At 35.6% G+C, this 24,659-nt stretch overlaps 1 protein-coding gene across 34 annotated transcripts in view; it reads right to left on the reverse strand.

Annotated features, from left to right (window-relative positions):
* Positions 1–24,659, reverse strand: part of PLEKHA5 (pleckstrin homology domain containing A5) — a 191,290-nt gene that overhangs the window by 96,721 nt on the left and 69,910 nt on the right. For 32 of the 34 annotated variants that reach the window (XM_078155326.1, XM_078155328.1, XM_078155297.1 and 29 more), the window contains 3 exons: positions 24,170–24,253; positions 11,050–11,170; positions 835–939 (listed from right to left, as the gene is read on the reverse strand). In XM_078155326.1, coding sequence (XP_078011452.1) covers positions 835–939; positions 11,050–11,170; positions 24,170–24,253 — 310 coding nt within the window. The remainder of the gene's footprint in view (positions 1–834; positions 940–11,049; positions 11,171–24,169; positions 24,254–24,659) is intronic. The other 2 variants (XR_002326103.2, XM_020994194.2) reach the window with 1 other exon arrangement.

Here is a 24,659-nt window from a genome sequence, read left to right on the forward strand (position 1 = left end):
AAAACATTAAAATGTAGACAAAGAATTTTAAAAAATTTGAGGAACTTGAAGAAAATAGGAATATTTTCAATATACTTCAACATACCATGAGATCATCACTGTACCATCATTTCCTAACTACAAGATTCATACCATAGTTTGCTCCATTTAAGTGGGCAGTAAAGCAAAAACCAAAATAAAAGAAAACAATCCATTTTGGAATAATTTTTAAGGAAAATTTAAAAATACTTTGAGTACCTAAAACTAATTTTTGTGCACTCTCCACTTGTAGAGGGAGTAGACTGGTTGTTCTTCGCTCTCGAAGAGGATCAAAATGACATCACTAAATGTAAGGAGTTGGGCATAAATAAGCAGAAGGAGTACTTACTCAAATAAGATGACGAATCTGAAGTATTTCAACAACTAGGTTTGTCAAAGCTGAATGACACTGTATATATATGCACAAGGACACATTTATGCTCAGGTATTAGCAGGAGAGAATGAAATCTTGAACACATTTTTCTTGTGGCATAAACCAAAATTTCTGAATGAAATTTCCACTCCAGATAATTCTGACACATTTATCCTTATACTTTTCAAAACAGATTACTTTTCATCTTTCATTCTCTTCCATAAAAACCCCCACAAAGTAGAATTTCTTTTAAATCACGAAAATTCTTACTATCACTTCCTGTTTGCCCATATTTCCCCACATTCTATTATCATATCATGTTTCCCCGACAGACCTGACAATCAGAAATCATGGAAAGACCACCTCTGCAAACTTCAAATTTAATTTTATACCCATGAGATTCAATGCTCCATCTAATACTGTATAAAAAAATTAAAAGGTACCTGTTTGTAAAGCCAACCTCGTCTGACAACAGGTGCATTGGGATTCCTTTTAATTGAGTTTGATCTCTTTCCAAAATTATGAACTTTTTTTGAAGACCGTGAAGACTAAATGGAATGAAAAGTTAGAACATGAAATGGCTACAGATGTGATCAAAACATTATTCTACGATTATGAGAAATTTTCATTTTTTATTTTGTAGCTTTCTTAGTGCCTAGCACAGTGCTTTGCATATCATAGACACTATAAATGTTCAGTGAATTTAAATAGATATATTAAAGTACTAGAAAAGATTTTTTTACAAAATATTTACAAAATATTTTTAAAACCTTGGAAAAATGACATTTATGAAAATAAAAGTTCTCTCTGATTGGAAAGGCAGAGTAGTAAAATAGAAAGAACATGGGATATGTACTTTGACTAGAATCCTAGCTCTGCTACCTTCCACTGATGTGATCTCGGCAAGCCAGTTAACCTTTTTTGGGCCTCAAATTCTTCATCCGTAAAATGTAAAATTATATCTAAGGTCTCCTCAGCTCTAAATCTATGATCTTATGGCAATGGATTTTCATGAATATTGTATGGGAAAATTTTAATCTCTTATTTATTTTAAAGGATTACAATGAAGATTTTGTTGTCTACAATGAAAAGACTTTCCCCAAGGAATAAAAAGACCATGTTTTTTAACAAGTCATTAAAATTTTTGACAATTCAGAGATAAGTTCCTCTAGTCAAATCAACATATGCTTTAGTTATAAGGAACTTCAAAAGTGGAGGATAAAGGGGATGGTAAAAAAAATATTGAAAGGGGCAGCTAGGTGGCTTAGTGGATACAACTCCATTGGAGTTCAAACGTGACCTCAGACATTTGACACACTGGCTGCGTGACCCTCGGCAAGTCACTTAACCCCAACTGCCTCATGAAAAAAGCAAAAAAAAAATTGAAAATTTAGTTTAGAAACAAAATAAACTCAAGATCTGAATACTAAAAATATGTGCCATATATATGTGATGAATACTTTAAGAAGAAACTTCAAAGGTCTTAGATATGGTGAGCACCAAATATCAAAAGCATTTTTTCGAAAAATTCACCAAATATCACAAAAAATAAAATTGAGCAAGTTTTGAAAAGCAAGAGATGACTAGTTACTAATGTAGGAGTCATTTTTGAATTAGTTGTCTGTGTATAGTCATACCATTGACTTGCCAGAACAAAGATCAAAATCAATGCTAACAAATTAGAATTAAGAATAAAAACAAGAAGGGGCATGCAAATAAAAGAACTTTAACAAGATCTACTTAAACAAGCTATTGAGATAGGTAAAAAAGGAATATTGATAAAAGACGTGACCATTTCCTAAGGTGGTTCAGCTACCTTAAAGAAAAGACTGAAAGAGGCTACAAACCACTATACTCAGCAAATATTTGCTCTATTTGCTAAGTGGGGAGATAAGATTGCCAAAGGTCATACTAGTGAAGAATAGAACTTGTGTCAGATCTTTTGGAGGTAGATGTTAGGAGGTTATCAACAGCATCATCTCATAAAGCAGTAAAAAATGATGGAGAAAAAATGAAGTATACAGAAAAAGCTTGGTGAGACACTTAATTAAGCTAAATCATTCCAAATGCATTTAAGAAATTGGAAGACAACAGATGAAGAAAGGAAACAACCTGCCCTAACCTTAACCCTAAACTTCTGACTCTAATCTTACCAAAGACACAGCAATCACCACATTTGGCCCTTAACATTATAGTACTTGTTAAGCACCACAGGATTATAGATATTTTAGTGGGAAAGGATCTTAGATGTCATGTAGTCCAACCCTCATTTACAGGTGAGGAAAGTGATATCCCAAAACACTAATGCACATGTCGGTCACACATGCAAATGACAGAAACAAGATCTTAAATGAGATATACTGACTCTAAAATTAACTTTTCCAGCTTGATTAGACGAGTATACACCAAGCAGGTTTATGTTAGATGTGACAGTCTTTTGAGATTGTTGAAGAATTCTCAGGAAATCTGGGAATGATAAACATAATGAAAAATTAAAAAAAAAATCTCACTAGTACTATCAAAGAAAGCTTACTGAGAAAATATGAATAACTGCCAGCCTATGTTTGTACTTTCTTATGGCTATAAATCTTAATTAGAAAAATTTGTTCATGCTTATAAGCCATTTTTAATGAAGGTAAGAAAAAGGAAAGGGTAGGCTTTTTCAAATGGCTTTTCTATACCAGTTATAGCACTAAATTAACACTTAACGGAAAGACAGAAAGAGTAAGAGATCACATTGTGATTACTGTTTGTTGACTATGAAAAACAACCACCACCACCATATCTGACTGGGTAGAGCAGGTTTCCCATTCCTGGGGTTGAAAAAAATGTCTTAGGAGGTTTCCTTCTCCTAGGTGACATCAATGAATATATTAAGAATTTACAAGATCTTTGAAAGACCTAATAGAGAAAACATGGCTACTTCTTTTTCAAAAATATCAAGGGAGTGATTTGCTCCTCAAAGCAATTTGCCACTGTCACAGAACTTCAGGTAAGAATCACAATGGGAAAAGAATTCTTAATGGATGGTGAGATCCTTGAGATATTTCTACTTGTGGATAGCACAAACATTGCAGGGCTACCTAAATGAGAACTATAAATATTCCAAAGAATTCATCCTAACTTTCCACATAGAAAAAAAAGCACATAAAGAATGGATTTTGTTGAGATTTATGATATAAATGATATAAAACAACAGGCCCATCAGGAGCCTGTTGTTTAGTCCTTTTTGCAATCATGTCTGACTCTTCATGATCCCATTTGGGTTTTTCTTGGCAAAGTGGCTTGCCATTTCCTTCTCCAGCTCATTTTACAGATGAGGAAACTGAGGCAAACAGGGTAAAGTGACTTGCTCAGGGTCACACAGCCAGTAGATGTCTGAAGTCAGATTTGAACTCAGGAAGATAAGTCTTCCTGATTCCAGGCCCAGCACTCTATTCACTGTGCCACCTAACTGTTCTACAGAAGCAGCATGTTGTAAAATGGGCAGGAAGGCTCGGAGGTATATGGATCTGGAGTTAAAATATCTTGGGTTTGAATTCTGAATGCTGGACTTCTGTGTTGTGTGAGTCCCCTTAGACAAGTAATTTAATTTCTCTCAACCTTATCTTCACCTCTAAAAATAGAAATAATAATAGTACCTATCTCAAAGGCCTTTTTTTTTCTTGGCCAGGCAACTGAGGTTAAGTGACTTGCCCAGGGTCACACAGCCAGTTAAGTGTCAAGTGTCTGGTCTGAGACTGGATTTGAACTCAGGTCCTCTTGACTCTAGCCCCGTGCTCTTATCCACTGTGCCACCTAGCTGCCCCTTCAAAGGCCTTTTCTATAAATTCTACAAACATTTACTGAGCACCTACCACACATGAAGATAATGAAGATACAAAGACAAAAGCAAAAATAGGTGCCTGCCCTTAAAGCAATTAACAACTCGTTGAAGGGTAGAATATGTACCCAAGTAAGTAACAGAAGACAATTTGAGGAAGGTGAGAACACTAATAATTGAGGGGCTGACAGCTGAACCTCAACTTTGGGCTTGAAGGAACACCTGGGTAAAAGCTCAGAAGGGAAACAGAACAGAGTGTACAAAAGTAAGTATGTGAAGTGAGTCTGGAAGGGTAGGCTGAAGACAGGTCATGAAGGGTTTCAAATGCCAAGCTGAAGAATAGGCAGCCAATTAACATACTACAGAGTGAGGGGAATGTCATGGTCAGACTCCTGCTTTTAGGAAAGTGATTTTGACAGCTGTGTGGAAGATGGATTTGAGACAATGAGAGACTAATATTAAAAAGACCAATTAGGAGGTTTTTGTAATTGCCTAAGTGAGATGAGATGATGGCCTAGGTTAAGTCAGTGGTGTCTTGCAAAAAGTTAAGAAGGAGACACGTATGTGAGGTTGTGGGGGTAGAACTACAAGATGTTGAACATAACTGCATATGGAAGAGGGCAAGTGGTAAACCTGGATACCTGAAAAGTCTGCATAAAGTGTAGGAATATACTGAATTTGATATGTACATGTATAGTGCTTTAAGGTTTACAAATATCTCATCTTGTCCTCCCAACAACCCCAGGAAGTTGGTGGTATGTTGTATTAGGGGAAACATTTCCTCATTAGTTAGACTCATTTTGGATTTCTTTGACTTCTTCGCCATGTCCCCCTGCACAAAGTTAACACCCCTCCTCCCCCAAATCCACTCTTCAGTTGTCTTATTCTACTGGACTGCAATGGAGGGCAGGAACTATCTTTCTTTTTCCCTCAGTTTTGTACCTCCCTTTTTACCCTCAGTTCTTAGCAGAATGCCTGGCAAAAAAAGTATGTGCTTAATAAGTATTTAGTGAATTGAATTACTATTTGTGTAAAATTTACAGAGAAGTAAAACTGAGGCAGACAGATTAACTAACTTGCCCAGGGTCTACATAGCTAGCAAATGACTGAGGCTGGACTTCAACTTCCTGACTCCAGGTCCAGCATTCTATCCACTGTGCCATCCAGCTACCTTGCCCCACTTAGTGATCTTGTTCAGTTTCTAATTGGCAAAAGCAGGACTGGCATTTTACTTCTCAGGAAAGAGATGACAGCTACAGATCTAGGAATCATCTGCACAGAAATGATAACTGAATCTGAGAGCCGATAACATCATTGAGCACATAGAGATGGAAAAGAGCTCAGGACTGACCCTTGGGGTACACCATCCACCAATAGTGGATGGTGATCTGGCAAAGGAAACTGAGTTAATGAAGATGAGTGTTTTCTCTCCAAATTATTATCTTAGAGGGCCTGAAGACACAGAAAAATTCCCAAGGTCATACACAATGCCAGCATGCGTCAAAGGGAGATTTGAACCCAGATCTTCCTGGCTCTATTCACTATGCCATTTCTTCTCTATAGCTTACATACATGTATACAAACAAGATACGTAAAGAACAGGTAGAAGGTGCCCACAGATAGGAAGGCACAGGATTGCTAATCAAATAGGAGACCAGAGTGTTTGAGGGGACAGAAATGTATATAATTGAATTTCCAAGTGAAAGGAATATGAATGAAAAATTAGGAAGACTAATCTGAGATAGGAATTAATTGCAACAAAGTTTTAGGACCAGTGATAGAGAGAGTGAATTTTAAAGGAGGAGAGTTTACTGAGTGGTAGAAGCGGAAGAGAATATGGAAATGACAATAAGAAACAAGGAGTACACCTACTCCTACTGTAGATGACAGGTTTTAACAGTAAAAAGAAAGTTTTGTATTTGGATTGTATTTGGGAAACTGAAAAGAGATTTAATAACTTCCAAGCTTCACATCCCCATGGAAAAATATTTAATTTGTTTCTATTGATATATTTCGTTTTTTACATTTTCTGCTTTTTCCAATCCTCCTCCAACACCCAAAGACCCATCCCCTATGATAAAGAAGAAAGGAAGAAAACCCAGTTAAGCAACAAAAACAAGCTCGACAAAACATTCAAATATTATATGCAGTGTTCTACATTGATAGTCATCCATCTTTGTAAAGAAACGGGGGTAGAGGAAGAGTGAAAGGCTACGTTTTTTAAAAACACCAACATTCTTCCATTGGTTCTCTATGGCTATCTAGGATAGAAGACTACAGGCTCCAAAGAATTAAAGTTTCAGGTCAACCAAAGTGTAATGGAAAAATGCATGTTGTACTTGAAATAGATTGGAGCATATTTCTAACAAACATTGGATATGAGAAGCAGTACAAAGGATGTTATCTGAGAAATGGACCCTGAAAAAGGAGATGAGTTGGTCATGGAGCAAGAGCAAATGATCACTGATGGATAGGCTATATGCTACTGATAAAATGGAATTTTAAGAGATCAACCGAAATGTCCCAACTAAGTTGGGGGGGGGGGAGCCCCTGTGAAGGATTTATGGCAAGATAAGAAGGCAACAAACTCAATTATACCTTCTTATCTTGTGGAACTCAGCTAAACCACTGGAGGGAGCACCTATATCACAAGTCATAGATCCATTTAAGTACTGAAGTAATGGCAGAATTAGGTTATACTTCAGCTACGAGATATTTTTCTACCTGCTGTTAAAAACAAATGAGGATTTAAAGAAGAAATATATAGTATTAAACAAAGTTGCAAAGAAAAATGGATGAACATGCATGCCCTTGGCTCTGTATCAATGAAAATACCTTTCATACAAAAATGCCATAAAAATTCAGAATCAGCATAATTAGTGTTACAATTAGAAATTTTGAAGACTCTGTAACACAAAACACAGCTGAAGAGATCTTTAAAGTCATCTAGCCTTTCTCAACTTTGGAGAAAAGTGAACTTTAACCATCCCAGATATATGGCATTTTTTACTGCTTAAAAATCTAGTTAAGAATATTACACAATCCCACTTAATATTAAACTGTAACACTAGTTTATTTCTAGATTTATGCTGACAACTCCCAATAAACTTTAACATGTTAGCAAAGCTATTTATTCATTACAATAATCTTAGAATCTACTATGCTTCACTAGCATTTTCTTAAACTATAAACTTCATTAATAAGAATGATTAATAAGTTCCAAATCCCAACTATTAATAGCTCCCTTTAATGATGATGTATTAACCTCCGAGTTTACAAAATGCTCATGTTTTTTAAACCCACTATACTTTTTTTCGTGAATTCTTCCTTCTCCTGCCCCCTAACATCCCAACACACACACACACACACACACACACACACAAAATATCCGGGAAGAATAATCATCAGTATAGTAAAGAAGGGCAGAGATATGACAAGGACTCAATTCACTAAGTAATATTTTATCTCCTCACTAAACACATAAGTATTTTTAACTGAAATGGGGATATAAATTTATATACTAAAAACTTCCCATTTCAAGTTCGTTTTCTTTCTCTTCCTTTTCCTTCTTCAAGTTCTGCTTTAGTTTCTTGACCACCTGTTCCATTTGAAAACTATTACTGCTATCTTTCCTTTTTCTCTTGATAATGTTTCAGTATCAACTTTTTAGCATCAAGTTTAACATCCATGATTTTATTCATCACTTTAATTGAAGTCAGCACTTGCTTTAGCTAAACCATTACCCTTCCCTTACAGCTTTGCTTGAACTTCAGCCCAGCTGCAGCATTATTATTCTTGATGCACATGGCTTTTTGTCCTCTGTTATCATGACTACAGTCACTCAAATATAGCTGCAAATAACATTCCTCATCCCTGTCAATGTACAATCAACATCAAAGGAATGTTTCCCTTCTAACTGAAGATAAGTTTATTTGAAATCACAGTGCTATAACCAACTGCCTATAAGAAATAATTTATAGATACAATAATAGATACTTTGATCAGTGAGTTTCAGTTGGTTATCTAAAGAGCATTAGAAACTGTGTCTGACACACTGCAAGCCATGTTATTACTGATGCTTGTTTATCTTTTCAATAAAAAAAAGTTATCAAGATGCTTGAAGATGTTGTGGGCACCATCCAACTACAAAACTCAGTCATTTACTAAAATTCTCAACTATGACCAATGGCTAACATTGATTATATAATTAATGTGCTATGTGACCTTCCTGTGAAAATATATTGGTCCTGGAGCTATAGCTTTGTCAAGTTTTCTACATACTATTTGTCTATGAAGGACTGAGGAGATTATTTGCTCTGTTGGCCCCCTCCCCTAAACAGACAAAAACCAGAAAAGATGTGTCAAGATTTCTATAATATTCCCCACCAATGACAAAGATGAACATCACAAGGCCCCACGTTCTGCAAGAGAGAGCAGAAATGACAATAAGTTCCCACCAAAATGGGAAGAATAGCTGGAGCAGATCAAGTATATACAGAAAAAGTCTATACTGGGAGGGAGATGTGTGTGTGAAAAGCACATATTTTTAAAAGGCAATTGAGAAAATATTGACTATAAACCCATGCCTACTTTTCCATCTTTGTAAACAATTTTATGACAATAACCTATAAATGTATTAGAGACATCAATGAAAAAGATATGAGAAGGCTACAGAGAGGCTTTTGCAAACAATATTCTACAGAAAAATATAGTATGACATTGTACACAGAAAACTGAGCTTGCAATCAGAAAGATGGATTTGAATCCTACCTTTTGCCACCTATAAGCTATGTAACTGGGCAATTATCTTCTGATATATCAATTAATAAGTTACTTCATCTATTTTGGCGAAAGGAGTTCTCTATGATGATATGATAGATCTTTTGTACATTCACTTATTCTCCAGAACACAACTGACTGAGAAGTATCTGAGAATACCAGCTGCTAGTGCATGTTTGGCATATATCAAAGAAAGAACATTTGATTCAGTAGAGCAAAATGTTCTTTCCAAGTTCTCCTCCCATGTGTTATGTCAATATCAAACTACTCTCCCTGAATGATGTAATAACAGAGATAACCATTTCGTGATCCTCTGATTATTGAAATCATTAAAGTCATAAAACAGGGAGATGTATGTTCACCAAAGGTATTTGTTTCTTCTATTAAAGCCTTTTCTAGAACAGATGTCAAACTCGAGGCACCAAAACTTCTCAGGGAGACCCTAACCAGATTAATATGTAACTGGGAAATATTTGACAAAATAAATAAAAATACAATGCAAAATAGATAACATAAAGTTGTGGTTTTCTAAGCCAACATGCAGCCCACAGAGATCCCTTTCTACTTGAGTTTGACATCACTGCTCTAGAAGACTGTGTTGATTGTATGAAGGTTTCCAACTCTCTAGTCTCCTGAGCTCCATAACCACTCAACAGAATTCAACCTCAACAACAGCAGATGAAAAATGTCTCTTGTCCAGATTATGATATGCAGTCGGATGGATAATTTATTGAGTTGGTCTGTTAGTACATGTATCTTGGACAGGCATTTTGGAGACACAATGAACTTGCCCCAGAACTGAACTGGAAGAAGAAAACGAGTTGGACTGCACTTGGGGAAATGCATAGTTCTTTTAGTGACTCAAAGATCTTCCTGAAACAAGAGGCTCATGTTTTTTAAAATCAATGCTCTTCTCATGCAGTTGCATGGATTCTGTTCTTTGAATTCCAGAGTCTCTGAAGAATTACGATTGAAAGTCATTCAAAGGGCAACAAAGGCACAGCGTGGGTGTGGGTCATTAGCAACTTATTACCAACAGAGAACTGGTTAGGAGAGGCCAAATAAAGAAAGTCATTTGAGAGATTCAAGATCAGAAAAGGAAGTGTGCAGGTCATTTAGAGAGACTGAGGCATAAGTTAAATCAACAGCTCCTGTGCAATAGGCCAAACAATGTCAAGAAAATCACAACACAACTTTTAGCACGCTGGGTGGACCCCTCATAAAGAAATTATGGAAAGATGTGGACCAGCCACACAAAAAAGGTAAGACAGTTGTCATTAAGATGCAGAGGAGGGAGTGCCCACATAAGTGGGATTAAAGATGCACCAAAGCACCATTAAAACATTTTTTTTACACCTATTAAAAACATGAAACAATTCCTATCTTTTGATGGGTAGTATATCCACACAATATCACACAGTGGTAGAAATGGGATTAAAGACCACATCTCCTGACTTTTACTTCAGTACTCTTTTCATTAGACCATGCTGAAAATGATGAATTAAATAAATTTCTGATACTGATCATCGTTTTTGAAACAATGACAAAAGATAGCAGTTTTATATTTGTTTAACTGAACTATAATGATGTCAGAATAAATTAGACTACTTTTAAACAAGTATAATAGCACTCATCTCTCATTCATCAATAAGAATTCTGTGATACAGAGTATGGGTTTGTCAAAGAAAAAGCCATGGAAATATGGTTAGTCTCTATCTTTTAAAAATCTGGAACTAATCTAATTTCTTTACAGTAAACACAAATTAATTTCTATCTTCCAACAGAAACTGTAACAGAAAGACTTTAAACAGACTCATTTATATACAAATTCACATAAAAATTGACACTATCAGGACATTATAAAAATAAACTTAAATCATGGTATCAAATTATAATCCTACATTATATTTCAGTTTCTTGTCTTCAAGGGTTCATAGGCACAATTTAGTTTTGAATTCTAATTATTCTTAATACAGTATTTCTAGTTATTAGAAAAGCATATTATGAACCAATAATGAGCTCTGCTAACCAATAATTAACAGAAAGTATAACTTACTCTGCCCACAGGGCTCACTGGATGCACTGCATAATCTGAAGTCAAATTATAGTTAGCAGCTTCATTTATCATGCTTATGGGTCGTTCCTTCTTTTCTTCCGAGGTCATAGCTGTAGTGGTCCTGAAAATACAATATGCCAAAGTACTAGAACTTGCTGGGTTTGGAGATAACTTGTTAATGAAAGTTTCCTAGTTGTGGCAATTTGGCCTGCTTTTTCAAACTTTTGAGGTGCTTGGCTATTGTGCTCATATGATTTAATCATTCCCACCTAGTTTAATGAACTTTTTATTTACTTAATGACCATATTCGAGTCACATTCTATCAAGACTTGATTTGAATACTGTGTACCCTCCACTCCCAAGATCATTTGTATATTGAGGCTTGGCAGTACCACTCTTCTCAGTAAACAGGCAATGTGAGACTCAAAAACAATTATTATATACAATTTAAACTAATGAAAGTTAAATATAACTTGTCTGAAAAATATCATTACATCAGTTCACAAGAAGATGGCCTTCTCCTCTGAGGTCTCTTACTAAGCAACCACAGTCTCCTTTCCCTTCTCTCTGTTCTCTTTTTTCTTCTTTCTAGTTCTCCTTTTCTTTAATTTGCTTCTGATTTCTTGGGCCCACAATTTTCCTATGCTGTTAAACAGAAACAGCCTTCTACATAACATTTTTCATTTTAGATGCTGTAACAAAAGATCATTGATCCAAGGCATGCTTTGTCTGGTGGCTCTAAACTGCATGACCACCATCCCTATACTCTCCCCTTAATGCAGAGGCATTCTTCATTCTCAATTGAATGCTTCTAGAGCAGAGGATCTGGGTTAATTATAGTGAACAGATCATAAGGAATACAGAGGACATATATTAGGAAGTAAAAACCTTATGAACAATAATACTCATTTTAAGTTTAAATCAGCCTGAAAGACAACAAACAAAATAGATATACAGTATATTAAAAAACATGCATGACTTTGGAAATTATTTTATACATTTAAATATGATAGTCTTAATTTTACCATGACATTCACTTATCTGGAAAAGTTGAGAAGCAGGAAACCAGGGGGAAAGCCCCCTTGACTGCCAAAATAGTGGTCTTGGGTTCTATGTACTAAAGTTTGTTCACTTTACTCAAAGGAAATTCCCTCATAAAGTCATTCAGAAAACATTTACTCTGATTACAGATACAGTTGTGACAAGCTTAGCTTTGCTATTTGGTTTGCCAGCCCACAGCAGATTAGGAGTAGCAAATTAGAAGCAGACAAAAGTTACTGTTGGTAGCAGGAACAGTGACAGCAGAGACCAAATGAGCTACATCCCTGGATATTAAAAGAATCTGAAGATGAGACTGATGAACCACTGTCAGTGATTTCTGAAATATTACAGATAATGAGGAAGCTGTCACAGGATTAGAGAAGGAAACAAGGCTATGGGGTTTGGTTTTTTTTTAAAAAGGGAAAGAGAAGAGCCTGCAAATTAGAGGCCTATGACCTTGATTTTGACTGCTGGCAAAATGATACACTATATTTTTTTTTAAAGTTCCTGAATATGTAATATCTAGAAAAAAGATCATTAAGAGTCAGCATACTTTCAGCAAAAATAGGTCATGCCAGACTATTTTCTTTTCTTTGTCGTGATGGTCACTAAACTGATAGAACAAGGGAATACAGTCAATATGTAAGTGACTATTACCTAAATTTCAGCCACGTATTTGGTAAAGTCTTTCACAGCATGCTTGTGGAAAAGATGGGCTAACCAAGAGCACAATCAGAGGATTCTGAATAAGTTGACTCACAGGATCAAAGAATGGTCATTAATGGTTTGATGACAATTTGAAAAGATGCTCCAGATACTTGCATTTGACCTTATGCTGTTCAACATTTTCATCTATGATTTAAATAAATCCTCAGGTCATATATCTACCAAATTTTGAGATGACACAAAGGGGGAGGGATAGCTAACAAACTGGAAGATGGTCAGGCTTCAAAACTATCTATGTAAGCTAAATGTTTTGGACCAAACCTAATACAGTATAATTTGAGATAAATGTAAGGTCTTATACTTAGGATCAGAAAAGCAAATTTCCAAATACAAGATAGGGAGGATGTGGCTAAACAATAACTTTAGGCAGACTGTATGCTCAATGAGTCAAAGGGAGTGAGATGGCACCCAAGAAAGCCAATGCAATCTTATGCTGCATTAAAAAGGGCAAATTGTTAGGGATTAGGGAGATGAGAGAACCAATACGCTGTACTGAGATCTGAGAGCCACATTTTAGGAAGGACTAAAGAAATAAAGAACATCAGGAGGACAGTAAGAATATTGAGTAATTTCAACTTCATGTTACATGAAAAAGGAACAGAGAAGATTTATCTGAGAAGAAAAAAACTTGGGGAAAGAAGACATGATAGCTGCCTCCAAGTATTTGAGGGGCTGTCCCCCAAAAGAGGGGGCAGACTTGCTGTGTTTTGCCCGCAGGGGGCACAAATAGAAGCAATAGGTAAAACCTGAGGAGATGCAAATTTAGGCTTGATGTAAGGAAAAACTTCTTAACAATTAGAGATATCCAAAAGTGAAATGGATAGACTAGCCAGGCCCCGTCTCTGAAAGCCCTTAATGAAAGGTTGATGACCACTTCTTATGTTGTAGGGAGGATTCTTGTTCTATGTTATTAGACTCAATCTAGATGTGCCCTTCTGTCCCTTTCAACTCAGAAATTCTAAAATTCTGACATAATAAAATAAGCAAAACTCTATAAAATAAAAGAATTTGCAAAAAATGGACATCATGGGACTGTGTACACCACACAGCCCATGAAGGTATCATATTACATCAAGTACTGATCACAGATGTTTAAAATGCTGACCAATAAAACATAAACAAAAATATAAATTATTTTAAATGCATTCTGTAAGATAATAAGGAGTTATCCATCTTAGGAAAACAAGTTTCATTAAAATGGTTAAAAAAAAATTTGGAGGCACTTATGAGACCATGGATTTAGAACTTGGAGGGACTTGAACCATCATGTAGTCCAACATCTTCATTTTATATATCTAGGAAATGAAGTCCAGGGAAGTTAAGGAACTTGCCCAAGATTACACAGGTAGTAACTGAGAGAGCTAGGAAGTGAACAGAACTAGTCCATTAACCCTAACTTAATGTTCTTTCCATTACATCAAGCTGAAGAGTAAGCTTTAGGTGCACAGAAAATTCATTTACACAGACTACTGCATTCTTCTTTTTTTTTTAGACTAGTGCATTCTTTAAAAAAACCTAAACAAATGAAGCATTATACATATTTCCTGGGACATGTAACTGGCACAAATTCATACTTAGGTCAATCTTTATCCTAAAATTAGTAATAATTGTATGGCTTTGAAAAAAATAGATGTAATTTAAACAAAATTTTATATTGGCCAGAATGTTGATCTTAAAATAACCAACAAATATTAAATTAAGCACCTATTCCATACTATTATTGTTTTACTTAAGATATGATGTTGAGAGGCAGTAGCTGAAATATGCAATAGTACTAAACTCCTTCACAGACAATAACTTCTTTTTAGTAAAGTTTAAAAGTGTGTGATGGGCAAGAGTGCTATAATTAATAAGGCAATTGCTCTGCTGAACAGTGAAAGGAAGAGGAACTGGGGGTAGGGAATGAAAAGAGATAGAGATAAAGAAGAATCAGAGAATTAGAGCAAAAGATGCAAGGTTAGAAAATGAATGTTTAAAATAGAATCAAAGTACTAAAAAGTGATATCAGTGGCCACCTGGTCCAACCCTGAAGAAGAATCTGCTCTACAACATATCCAAAAAAGTATTCAGCATTTGCTTGGAGCTTTTAAGGCAACCATTTTAACTTCTCAGGCCTAACTATGTTTCTGTGTAATTTAACTTCTACATATCATTTCCAATTTTTCCTCTGTGCCCAAACAGAACAGAATCCTAATCCCTCTTGTAGGGGATAAGCCTTAGTACGCTTAACAAGACACACTGCTCATCTCCATTACTAAGTCTTCTATTCCTCAGGCTGAATGGTAAGAGCTTCTTCAACTAATCTTCACAGAGGATCACTACAAAGCATTTTTCTATTCTGGGTGCCCTCCTCTGGTGACTCTCCATCTTATCAATGTTTTTTCCTGAAATGCAGCACCTGAAACTGAACAGCGGAGGGCAACAGCAGGACACCACCCAGAACTGGACATTCCACTTCACTTAATTCAGCTTGAGATCACTTACTTCCCTCAGCTTTAATTAGTGAAATTAATTTTCTAAACTCAATGTAAGACATTTATACCTATTAAATTTTATCTCATTAGATTTGCTCTAATTCTCTGGCCTGTCAAGATCTTTCCAGACCCTGACTCCATCAAACAAAAGAGTTTGCACATTTGAGAAGCATGCTATATGTAAATCATTAATAAAAAGATTCTTAAATGCAAAGGGCTAACAACTCGTTGGGACACCCCCTTGGAGAAGTTCTAAGCTGACACCAAACCATTAATTACTTGAAATTTAACTAGTCTTGAATTAATCTAACTGAAACTAGCCTACTGCTCTGTATCTTTTCCACAAGATTAGCACGAGAATATTTGGCAAGTGCTTTGCTTGTTTAAAGATTCCTAAGAATAAGCCCCAAAGAGGTAAAAGTGGTACTTTTTGATGTAGTCAAAAGCAAACAAAACAACACAACACACACACACACACACACACGGGAAACAAAACGGGCATGGATTGATTAGAGAATAGCTGAAAGAAACTCTAGCACAGGATGTAATGCACTGTAAGAAAGAAATTACTGAGCCAGAAAAAATTACACAAGGAAGTCAGATAAGACAATGACTTTTAAGACATGATGCGGAGTGAAGTAATCAACCTGGAAACAATATATATAGAGTAATAATATAAATGAAAACAGCACAGTCCTGGAGAACAGTATAACATTTTCCTCCTCTGGGAAGAAGGGTATGATATTACAGGAGGAGAATGTTGCACACAGTGCCATATGAGATAATCTTTTTGGTCAGTTTGGTTTATTTATTTATTTATGCCTCTAGGGAAGATTCAACGCAAGTGAGGATGGGAAGAGTTATACTGGGAAATGATGTGTACAAAAACAAAATGCCAAATAAAAATAATTTTAAAGAATAAATTAAATAAAATTTAAAAATAAAAATAAAATCAATAAGTGACTTTAAAGAACAATTATAAAGCTGGTTCTGCAAGACCTGTTCTTGCATCTATTTGCCATTACTCTGTTTTCTAGATATTCACTATCACCATTCTAGATATTTTCTAAATACCCAGGTCAAGCTAACTGGCTTACAGCCTAAGCTCTTGATTTGCTTCCCCTTTGAAAACTGGGAAGTTGTCTCTTTTTCCAGTGTGGTGGTCCCTATCCTGTTCTTTATCATTTCTCAAAGATCAGAATGACTCAGCAAAGTCATCAGCCAGTTCTTTAAGTGCCTATGGGCATGCTCTTGTTGGACAAATGTTTGGAACTCATCAAGGGCAGCTACATACTTCTCTTAGTATCTCTACTTATCTTGAATATCTACTCCCGGTTGGCCATTTCTGTTCTGTGCTGGTTCCAGTCCAGACTTCATTCTTCACACAGAAAAGCAATAAGAAAGTTAGAACTGAGCAGATTGTCTTGTTTTCTGTCAGTTATCCTTCTGAGAAAGTGTTCGATCCCTTCTTTGGCCTTCCTTTTCCCTCAAAAAAAAAAATCTCAAAAGAAAACAAAACCCTTTTTCCTTGTCCTTAGCTTCAGCCTCAGCTCTTTATGAGGTTCAGCATGCCAGACAACTATTCATAGAAGATCGTGCCACATCATGGGTTTTGTTATCTGCCCTTTTCTGGACATTTTTTTTGTTGTTTATTTTTTAAATTGAAATGTCATTGCTGTCTTTTTTTTTTGGATAGACAATGGGGTTAAGTGACTTGCCCAGGGTCACATAGCTAGTTAAGTGTTATGTGTCTGAGGCTAGATTTGAACTCAGGTCCTCCCGAATCCAGTGCTGGTGCTCTATCCACTGCGCCACCTAGCTGCCCCTATTGCTGTCTTTACTCTTTACTTCACAGGAATTGCTGGATCACTGAATATACCCTGTGCATTCATACTAATCTTTAGAAACATTTCAATGTATATTTTCAGAATTTTTTTCTTTGAGAACTTCCCCTTCCTCCAAGGTCAACTTCCCCTGAAATTTAGTTTATGGAGATGTACCTATTCATTCCTAAGTTTTGGAAGCATGCTCTTCCTAAAACAAGGGTGTAAGCCTTATTTAATTACTTATTTACTATTCTTCTATGACAATTCTTAAGATGGAGTACTCACTTCCTTTGAAGGCTCCCATCTTTTTTTTTTTTTGGCTTGGCAATTGGGGTTAAGTGACTTGCCCAGGGTCACACAGCTAGTAAGTTTCAAGTGTCTAAGGCCATATTTGAACTCAGGTCCTCCTAACCCCACGGCTAGAGCTCTAACTACTGTGCCACCTAGCTGCCCCAGTTTCCATCATTTTCACCCAGGCAACCTGTCCTGTTGGTGAGAATCAGATATAGAGCAAAACTTTTGCTTGTTGATTTCTCCACTTTTTTTAAAGGAAGAAATATCACTAAAGTTAAATTTAAAATTAGACAGTTTGCTTTTGGCAAACAAAATACTCCAACTCTATCATGCTTCTATACCAATTTTCTTTTTCTGTCTGATGTTAATATTGCTTCTTTCTGCTTCTTAATCTAAATGGTGTCCACTGACATTATGCCCCAACCCACATTGGCTTTTGGGAATGTTCATGTAAGTATATTTTCAAATACGCAAATATTAACCTATCCTATTTCTTTGGAATAAACTAAACCATTCCAGAGCCTTATTTCAGTCATTGGTATCATCCCATCCAATCTCAATGACATCTCAATAAGTATTACTAAGTTAACTTAAATGTACTTTCTAGCATTATACTCTTTAATTTGTCTTGTCTGTTAGCCATACTTTGTGTATTTGTATACCAAAATATGAAGCCATGGAATTTATTATTAATTCCTTTCTTGGATTTTGCTCCTATTAACTTTCGTGTGTTTCAACTGTCGTCGAACAGTTCTTCCTTTCTCGTAGCTACTCCTTGTGATTATCAAGCTTGGTGGATACTTCTAAGCCATTTTCGTTCTCCTCCTTATTCTTCACTTTAAAGTCCTTTTGATTAGGTTTGTACAGCTCCAGGCAAATACACTCTTTACTATTTCTTGTTAGGCGCATTCTATCCCAGGCCAGGTACCTGTCATGTCTATATTTTAAGGCAAAGACTGTACAAAAATCTTCTCAAATATCTTCTTAACCAGCTGATCATTTCCAAAATTTGCTTTTCTTTTCAGAATCTCTTTTTATTGTTACAAGTGATGAAAAGATCACATACGTACCTAAGATCTCCAATTTCCCATGATTCTTCTAGAAGTAGAATTTGTGTCCACATGAATCATCAGATTTCATTGTAGTCGTCTCTTGACAAGATTTGATAGTGTCTTGGATAAACATCCCAGGGAAATAGCAGACCTCTCTATTAGTATCATTAGGTTGGTAACAGTTGCCTTAATATCCATCTTCTGAATCCTCCTAGATGATTTCTCATGTGACAGCACTTATCGTTCTACATTATCATTCCTGGAAGAACAAACAGCCGCTTCCTTCTCAGAATAGCAAGTTTCTTCCACTTAAGGAAAGTCTCAATTTTTATTCTTTGTTTTAATTGTTCACAATTGTTTAACAGTCCTTTCTTTCCTCCTCTATATGACGTTCTTGCACTCTTTTATTTGTCCTATTATCTGGTCAATCTATTATCCAAAGACCAATAAAAATGCTTTTTGTACTTGTCTCCACTTACTTTCTTCTTGCTTGCATCTTAACCTCCCACAGTTTGGCTTCCTGCGTTGTTACTGAACTGAAACTGCTCTTTTCAAAGTTATCAAGGATCCCTTAATTGCCAAATCTGATAGTCTTTTCCCACTCCTCATCCTCCTTTTCCCTCTATAGGATCTTCCAGACATGATTCTCTCATTTCCCTCTTTCCTCTGATCACTTCTCAGTCCCTTGCTGGATTACCATCCATATTCTGCCCATTAAGTATCCCTAGATTTTGTTCTAGGCCCTCTTGTCTTTTCTCCCTATCTCTTAGCAAAAAAATACAAGGCAGGGACTTTCATTTTTATTTTTGTATCCCTAGCACAGTACCTGGCACACAGTAGACATCTGATAAATGCTTATTGACTAAATGGTGATATCACTAAATATCATGGATTAAATTATCATCGATATGCAGGTGATTCCCAGAACTATATATCTAGCTCTTGTCTCTCTTCTGAGCTTCAGTCCTTCATTAATAATGGCTATCCATTACATAATTTTAGAGGCAGATTAGGTGGTAAAGTGGATAGAACACTGGGTCACAAATTAGGGAGACCTGAGTTCACATCTGGCCTCAGACACTAACTATGTAACCCTGGCAAGTCATCTAATCACTGTGCCTCAGTTTTTTCAACTGCAAAATGGGGATAATAGGTCCACTTCTTTCAGGGTTGTCATGAGGATCAAATGAGATATTATTTGGCATGGTGCCAATAATAAATGGTGCTTAATAAATGGTTTTTCCTCTTCCATTTCAAACTCAAAATGACCAACACAGAACTCAGTCCCTTTTCTCCAAAACCTGTTTCCCAAATTTCCCTATTTCTTTCAAAGGGGCCTATAGCCTTCAAGTCACACAGGGTGGCAACCCAGTTATCTTTTATTTTTTACTCTCTCTGATCCTACACTTCTAATCAGTTGCTAAATCTTGTTAAGTCTACTTACACAACTCTTTCCCTCATCCCATTCTCTCCTCTCACATGGCCACTGTCCTAGTGCAGGCTCTCATTATCTCTTGTCCAGATTAACTTAACAGCCTCCTAATACATTTCCTTGCCTTATCCCTACAATCCATCCTCCATACATATGATAAAGTGATATTCCTAAAGAACAGATGTGACCATATCACTCCCTACTCAATCAACTCCAGTGACTCCCTATTATCTCTAGGATAAAATATAAATTTTTCTCTTTCGCATTAAAACCCCTCCACAACCTGGCTCCAATGGTTTATTCATTACATTCTTCTTGTACCCCAGTAGCCCAGACAAACTGGTGTAGCCACTGCTCCTCACACATTTCATCTCTCTTCTCCATGCCTTTATACTAGCTGTCTCATATACATGGAATGTACTCCTTCCTCACCTTTACGTCTTAGAATCCTTAGTTTCCTTCAAGTTACTAAATATGATTTCTGAGACTACCTTTAGTGATATAATAAACAGCACTCCTACATGAGGCCTTTCCAGATCCCCAGCTATTAGTACTGCCTCAAATACAATTACCTTGCATTTATTTGTATGTATTTGGGTGAATATGTTATCTACTCTGACAGTACATAAACTCCTAATAAAGCTGGGACTGTTTCACACAGCAGAGAAATGTTTATGCATTAATCAGTTAACACTGACAGCCATCAGTTAGGGATTCTTTACCTTTTTTGTGCCATGGACCACTTTGGTAGCCTGGTGAAACATCCCTTCTCAGGGTTTTTTAATGTGCTTTAGAACCTCTTTAGCACCTCAACACCTTGACAAACATTCCAAATTTCCTTTCCTTCCTCTAGCTAATCTCTTACCTTATCTGTTTTTCTAATTTGTCTTACCAACTACCTTCTCATTCTCCCTTGGTCCTTTTTTTCTCTTTACTCCTCTTTTCAATCTTTTCCCTTTTACTCTTCTAACTAAGGTTTTTCAGCTAGATTCCTTTCTCCTCCTTTGGCTAGAGCTCTTCTCAAAATATCTCCAATTTATTCTCCTGAAAATTAAACTCTGGCCTTATTTACTATTCCAAAGTCCTCTGAGGAAGAGGCATCACACACATAGTGGCCAGCAACATTCCTGAGTGCCACCCAAACCTGATTAAAATGTAACTGGAATTTATTTAACAAAACAATTAAAAATATAACATAGATAACATTATGAATAATAATGATAACATATGAAAACTAAGTTAATATTAAGGATCCACAGGGATCCTTATGTATGGATTGGTAGCCCCTGTTTCTACATAAGTTTGACATACAGATCTGAGGCACTTCCAAAATACCTCCTATTAATTCTTCAACTCAAATATTCCTTTTTAAATTGTTAAATAACAAAGGGGAGGTCAGGCACACATCTTCATGGGCATGCTAAGGAAAGAATTCCCTGCAAATTGTCCTCAAGCCATTTACAACTATTGTTTGGGTCCTGTTCTGCAAACTTATCTTATCTTATCTAAAATAATGTCTAAAGAAACTCCACCAAATGCTTTTATAAAATCTAAGTACCCTATTGAATTAATTACAGCAAATGATAATCTTCAGTAAAAAATCTACTTTGCTTTTTTATATTTAGTAAGTCAAAAAGAGAAGAACAGATAGGAAGATCAGAAAAAAAATTAGATAAGCAAGCATGGAAACAATCTAACTCAGTAACTCAGATATCTGATAAACCTGAGAACATAAAACATTTGAAGAAAAAACTAATGGGAAATTAATGGGAAAACTAATGGGAACCAAATGGGAAAGTAGTCTGGCAGAAATCAGGACCACACCAAAATGTATTTGCTGTTTATGCTCAAAATCTAGTCACTCTATTAAAATTAGAGGACAGTGAGATTAGGAACTTTTTACTACTATAGCAATACTATAGGAGGAGAACCGAGAACTAAGCAAAGGGGTAAAAAGACCAAAAAAACCAAACCAACCAAAACAAAAAAATCCACAGACAATTTTGATTGCATCACATTTAAAAGTTTTTGCACGAACAAAATCAAATTCATGAGAATAAGAAGGAAAATCATGATTTCCTTAGTATAGCCAATCCCCTCAACCAATTTAAGTTAGCATCTTCTGTGCAACCCATTATCTTAGAGAGTTTCCTGAGATACTAATAAAGCCATACTTGCCGAGGGTTAAAGAACTAGTATGTGATTTGGGATTTGAACCCGGGTCTTCATGATTCTAAAGTCTGCTTTCCATCTACTACATGGTGCTGCCTCTTTCATTAAAGCTATGGCTGGATTTTTTTTTTTTTGGCCCCAAGGCAAATGCACTTATTAACCTCTCGCCAATGTATTTTAAAGGCTTTGCTGCCACTTCTCATTTAAAATCAAATTCATTTAATATTTCTTACTAAAACTTTTGAGGCTACTGCTATCATCAGGCTTTTGGGGTAGAGAACAAGAAATTATGAAATCAGAGAAGCTGAGGCTGAGATGGCACTAAAGCAGATCTTTTTTATGTACTTGTCCATGAAGTCAGATCAAAGCTAGAACACAGGTTTCCTGGCTACAAAAATAATGCTGATGAAATTGAGAAGCAGGGAAAGTGTGATATTAATAAAATTTCTACACAAACCTCTTTTTTGTGCAAAAAAGAGTAACAAAATAGACAACTGGGGCACTAAAGAAACAAACTGTTCATTTTTCTCTGTTCTTTCTTATTTTGATACTCTCCGTCCTTCTTATTCTTCTTTGCTATACTTTCCTTTCACAATTTATTCCCATATAACTTTCTCTCAAATGTACAGCACCACATAGCCACAATTCAGAAGCAGTCCTCGTTTCTCACAATAGCTGAAAATGCTGTTTAAGACAGAAGGCAAAGTGAACAATTCATTTCAATAGAAATACCACTACTAGGCAGATGATATAAGAAGGTCAAAGACAAAGTAAGCAGAACCAAGAAAGCAAATTACACAATGACCACAATAATGTAAAAGAAAACAATACCAAATGACATCAGAACTTAAATCAATGCAGTGACCAATCTTGTCTCTAGATGATGATGAAAACATAACTTTTTTTCCTTTGGCAGAGAGACAGTCAGACCACACTTTATTAGACATAGTTACTGTGTTGGTTTGTTTGACTTAATTGTACTTCTTTAGCATAATGGATGGTTCTTATTGCAGAGCATAGGGAAATGGCAGGACTATTTGAAAAAAGGCATCGATAAAAGTTGGAGAGAAGGGAAGAGGGAAAACTGAGGCAAAAGTTTTGATATTTAAAGAGAGATATATTTTAATTATCTGAAAAATTCACATTTGCAGAATAGGTACCACAACTGAATTTCTCCCCACTCTAAAGATTAGTCATAATTGAACAAATATTTATTGAGCAAAATCAAACAGTTAATAATATTTGCCTCATTTCAAATATCAAAGTGGACTGGAGAAAATCTGAATGACAAAATACATCTATTGCAGAGACACGCCAAGTGAACCTCAATTTGGCCTGGCCTACCACTTGTGGACGATTATATTTAGCCTTTGGTAATTCATTAAAATACCAAAGGCTAAAATGAATTTTTAGTAGAACATGGGGAAATCAAATATCATTTCAAGGAAATGGTTTGCATTTAAAAAAACCAACAACACACATTTAGGCATATAAATCATTTTTGGGGCAAATGTCTTCATTACAAATAAGCCAACTGTTATGCAAGAGATATCACATGTCTAAACCTACCTAGAAGAGTCTTTAAAAACAGATTAAAAGATAATTCTATAGATTTTGAGATCTAAAAATATCTCTTAAAATCTTTCTAATCTCACTGCTACTTTCATAGTCTAGATGACATTCTAGACCCAATCCTTTCCTTCCTTACCTAAGACTGTCTCATTAATTTTTTTTAGATCTTTCATGTACCACAGTGTTAGCACAGTTAGCTATTAATAAATGTTTGTTGAACTGAAGGTTATCAGTTAAATGTTAGAACAACAAACCAAGGACTTACCCCTTTTATTAGTTAAAACAATTTATAAAATCTCAGCCTTCATGATAAAATCTTTGAAGGTCCTTGTGCTAGTCCAAAGAAATTAAACAAAGTCATTAGTGTTTGGCAGTTTCACCTGAGTACAAATATTCAGGACGGCAAATTTTACTCACAGAATCTTGCTTACAATGTAAATAAAAGCTTCATTCTCTAAGTTAACAAATATAATCTTGAAGGAAGTGATGAACTAGGAAAATACGAATTTCATAATAAATTCTTGTACTTACTGTTCATTTACGACAAAAATACAATTATCCTGTGATGGCTGGCCTGTAACTGGATGCTTGCAGGTCACCTTCCGTTCATTGTGACTATAAGAAGCACATGAAAAAAAGAGAATTTTATCTTTTGAAATTTTGTCCACAATTGGCACCTATTCTATCTTTTTTTTTAAACCAAAACATCTATATCTTAAGTTTTTAAAATTATGCAAATCAACCTAAGTACAATTTTTGAAATTGCAAAAAGGCAATTTAACAGTCAGAAGGGGTGGTTGGGAAAACCTGAGCACAGGTTTGATTTTATACACATTAAGTTAGAAGGTCAATGGTTCAACCATCAAAAGATATGAACTATTTATAAGCTTTTATAATTGTATGAAAGACTCCCAAATCACTTTTAAGAAAAGAAATGAAAATCAAAATAGCTCTGAGGTTTCAACTCATAGCCAGCAAAACTGACAAAGATTACAAAAGATGAAAATAGTCAACATTAGAG

The sequence above is a fragment of the Phascolarctos cinereus genome, unplaced genomic scaffold, assembly GCF_003287225.1.
Source record: "Phascolarctos cinereus isolate Bilbo 61053 unplaced genomic scaffold, phaCin_HiC Scaffold_1;HRSCAF=81, whole genome shotgun sequence".
NCBI lineage: Eukaryota > Metazoa > Chordata > Mammalia > Diprotodontia > Phascolarctidae > Phascolarctos > Phascolarctos cinereus.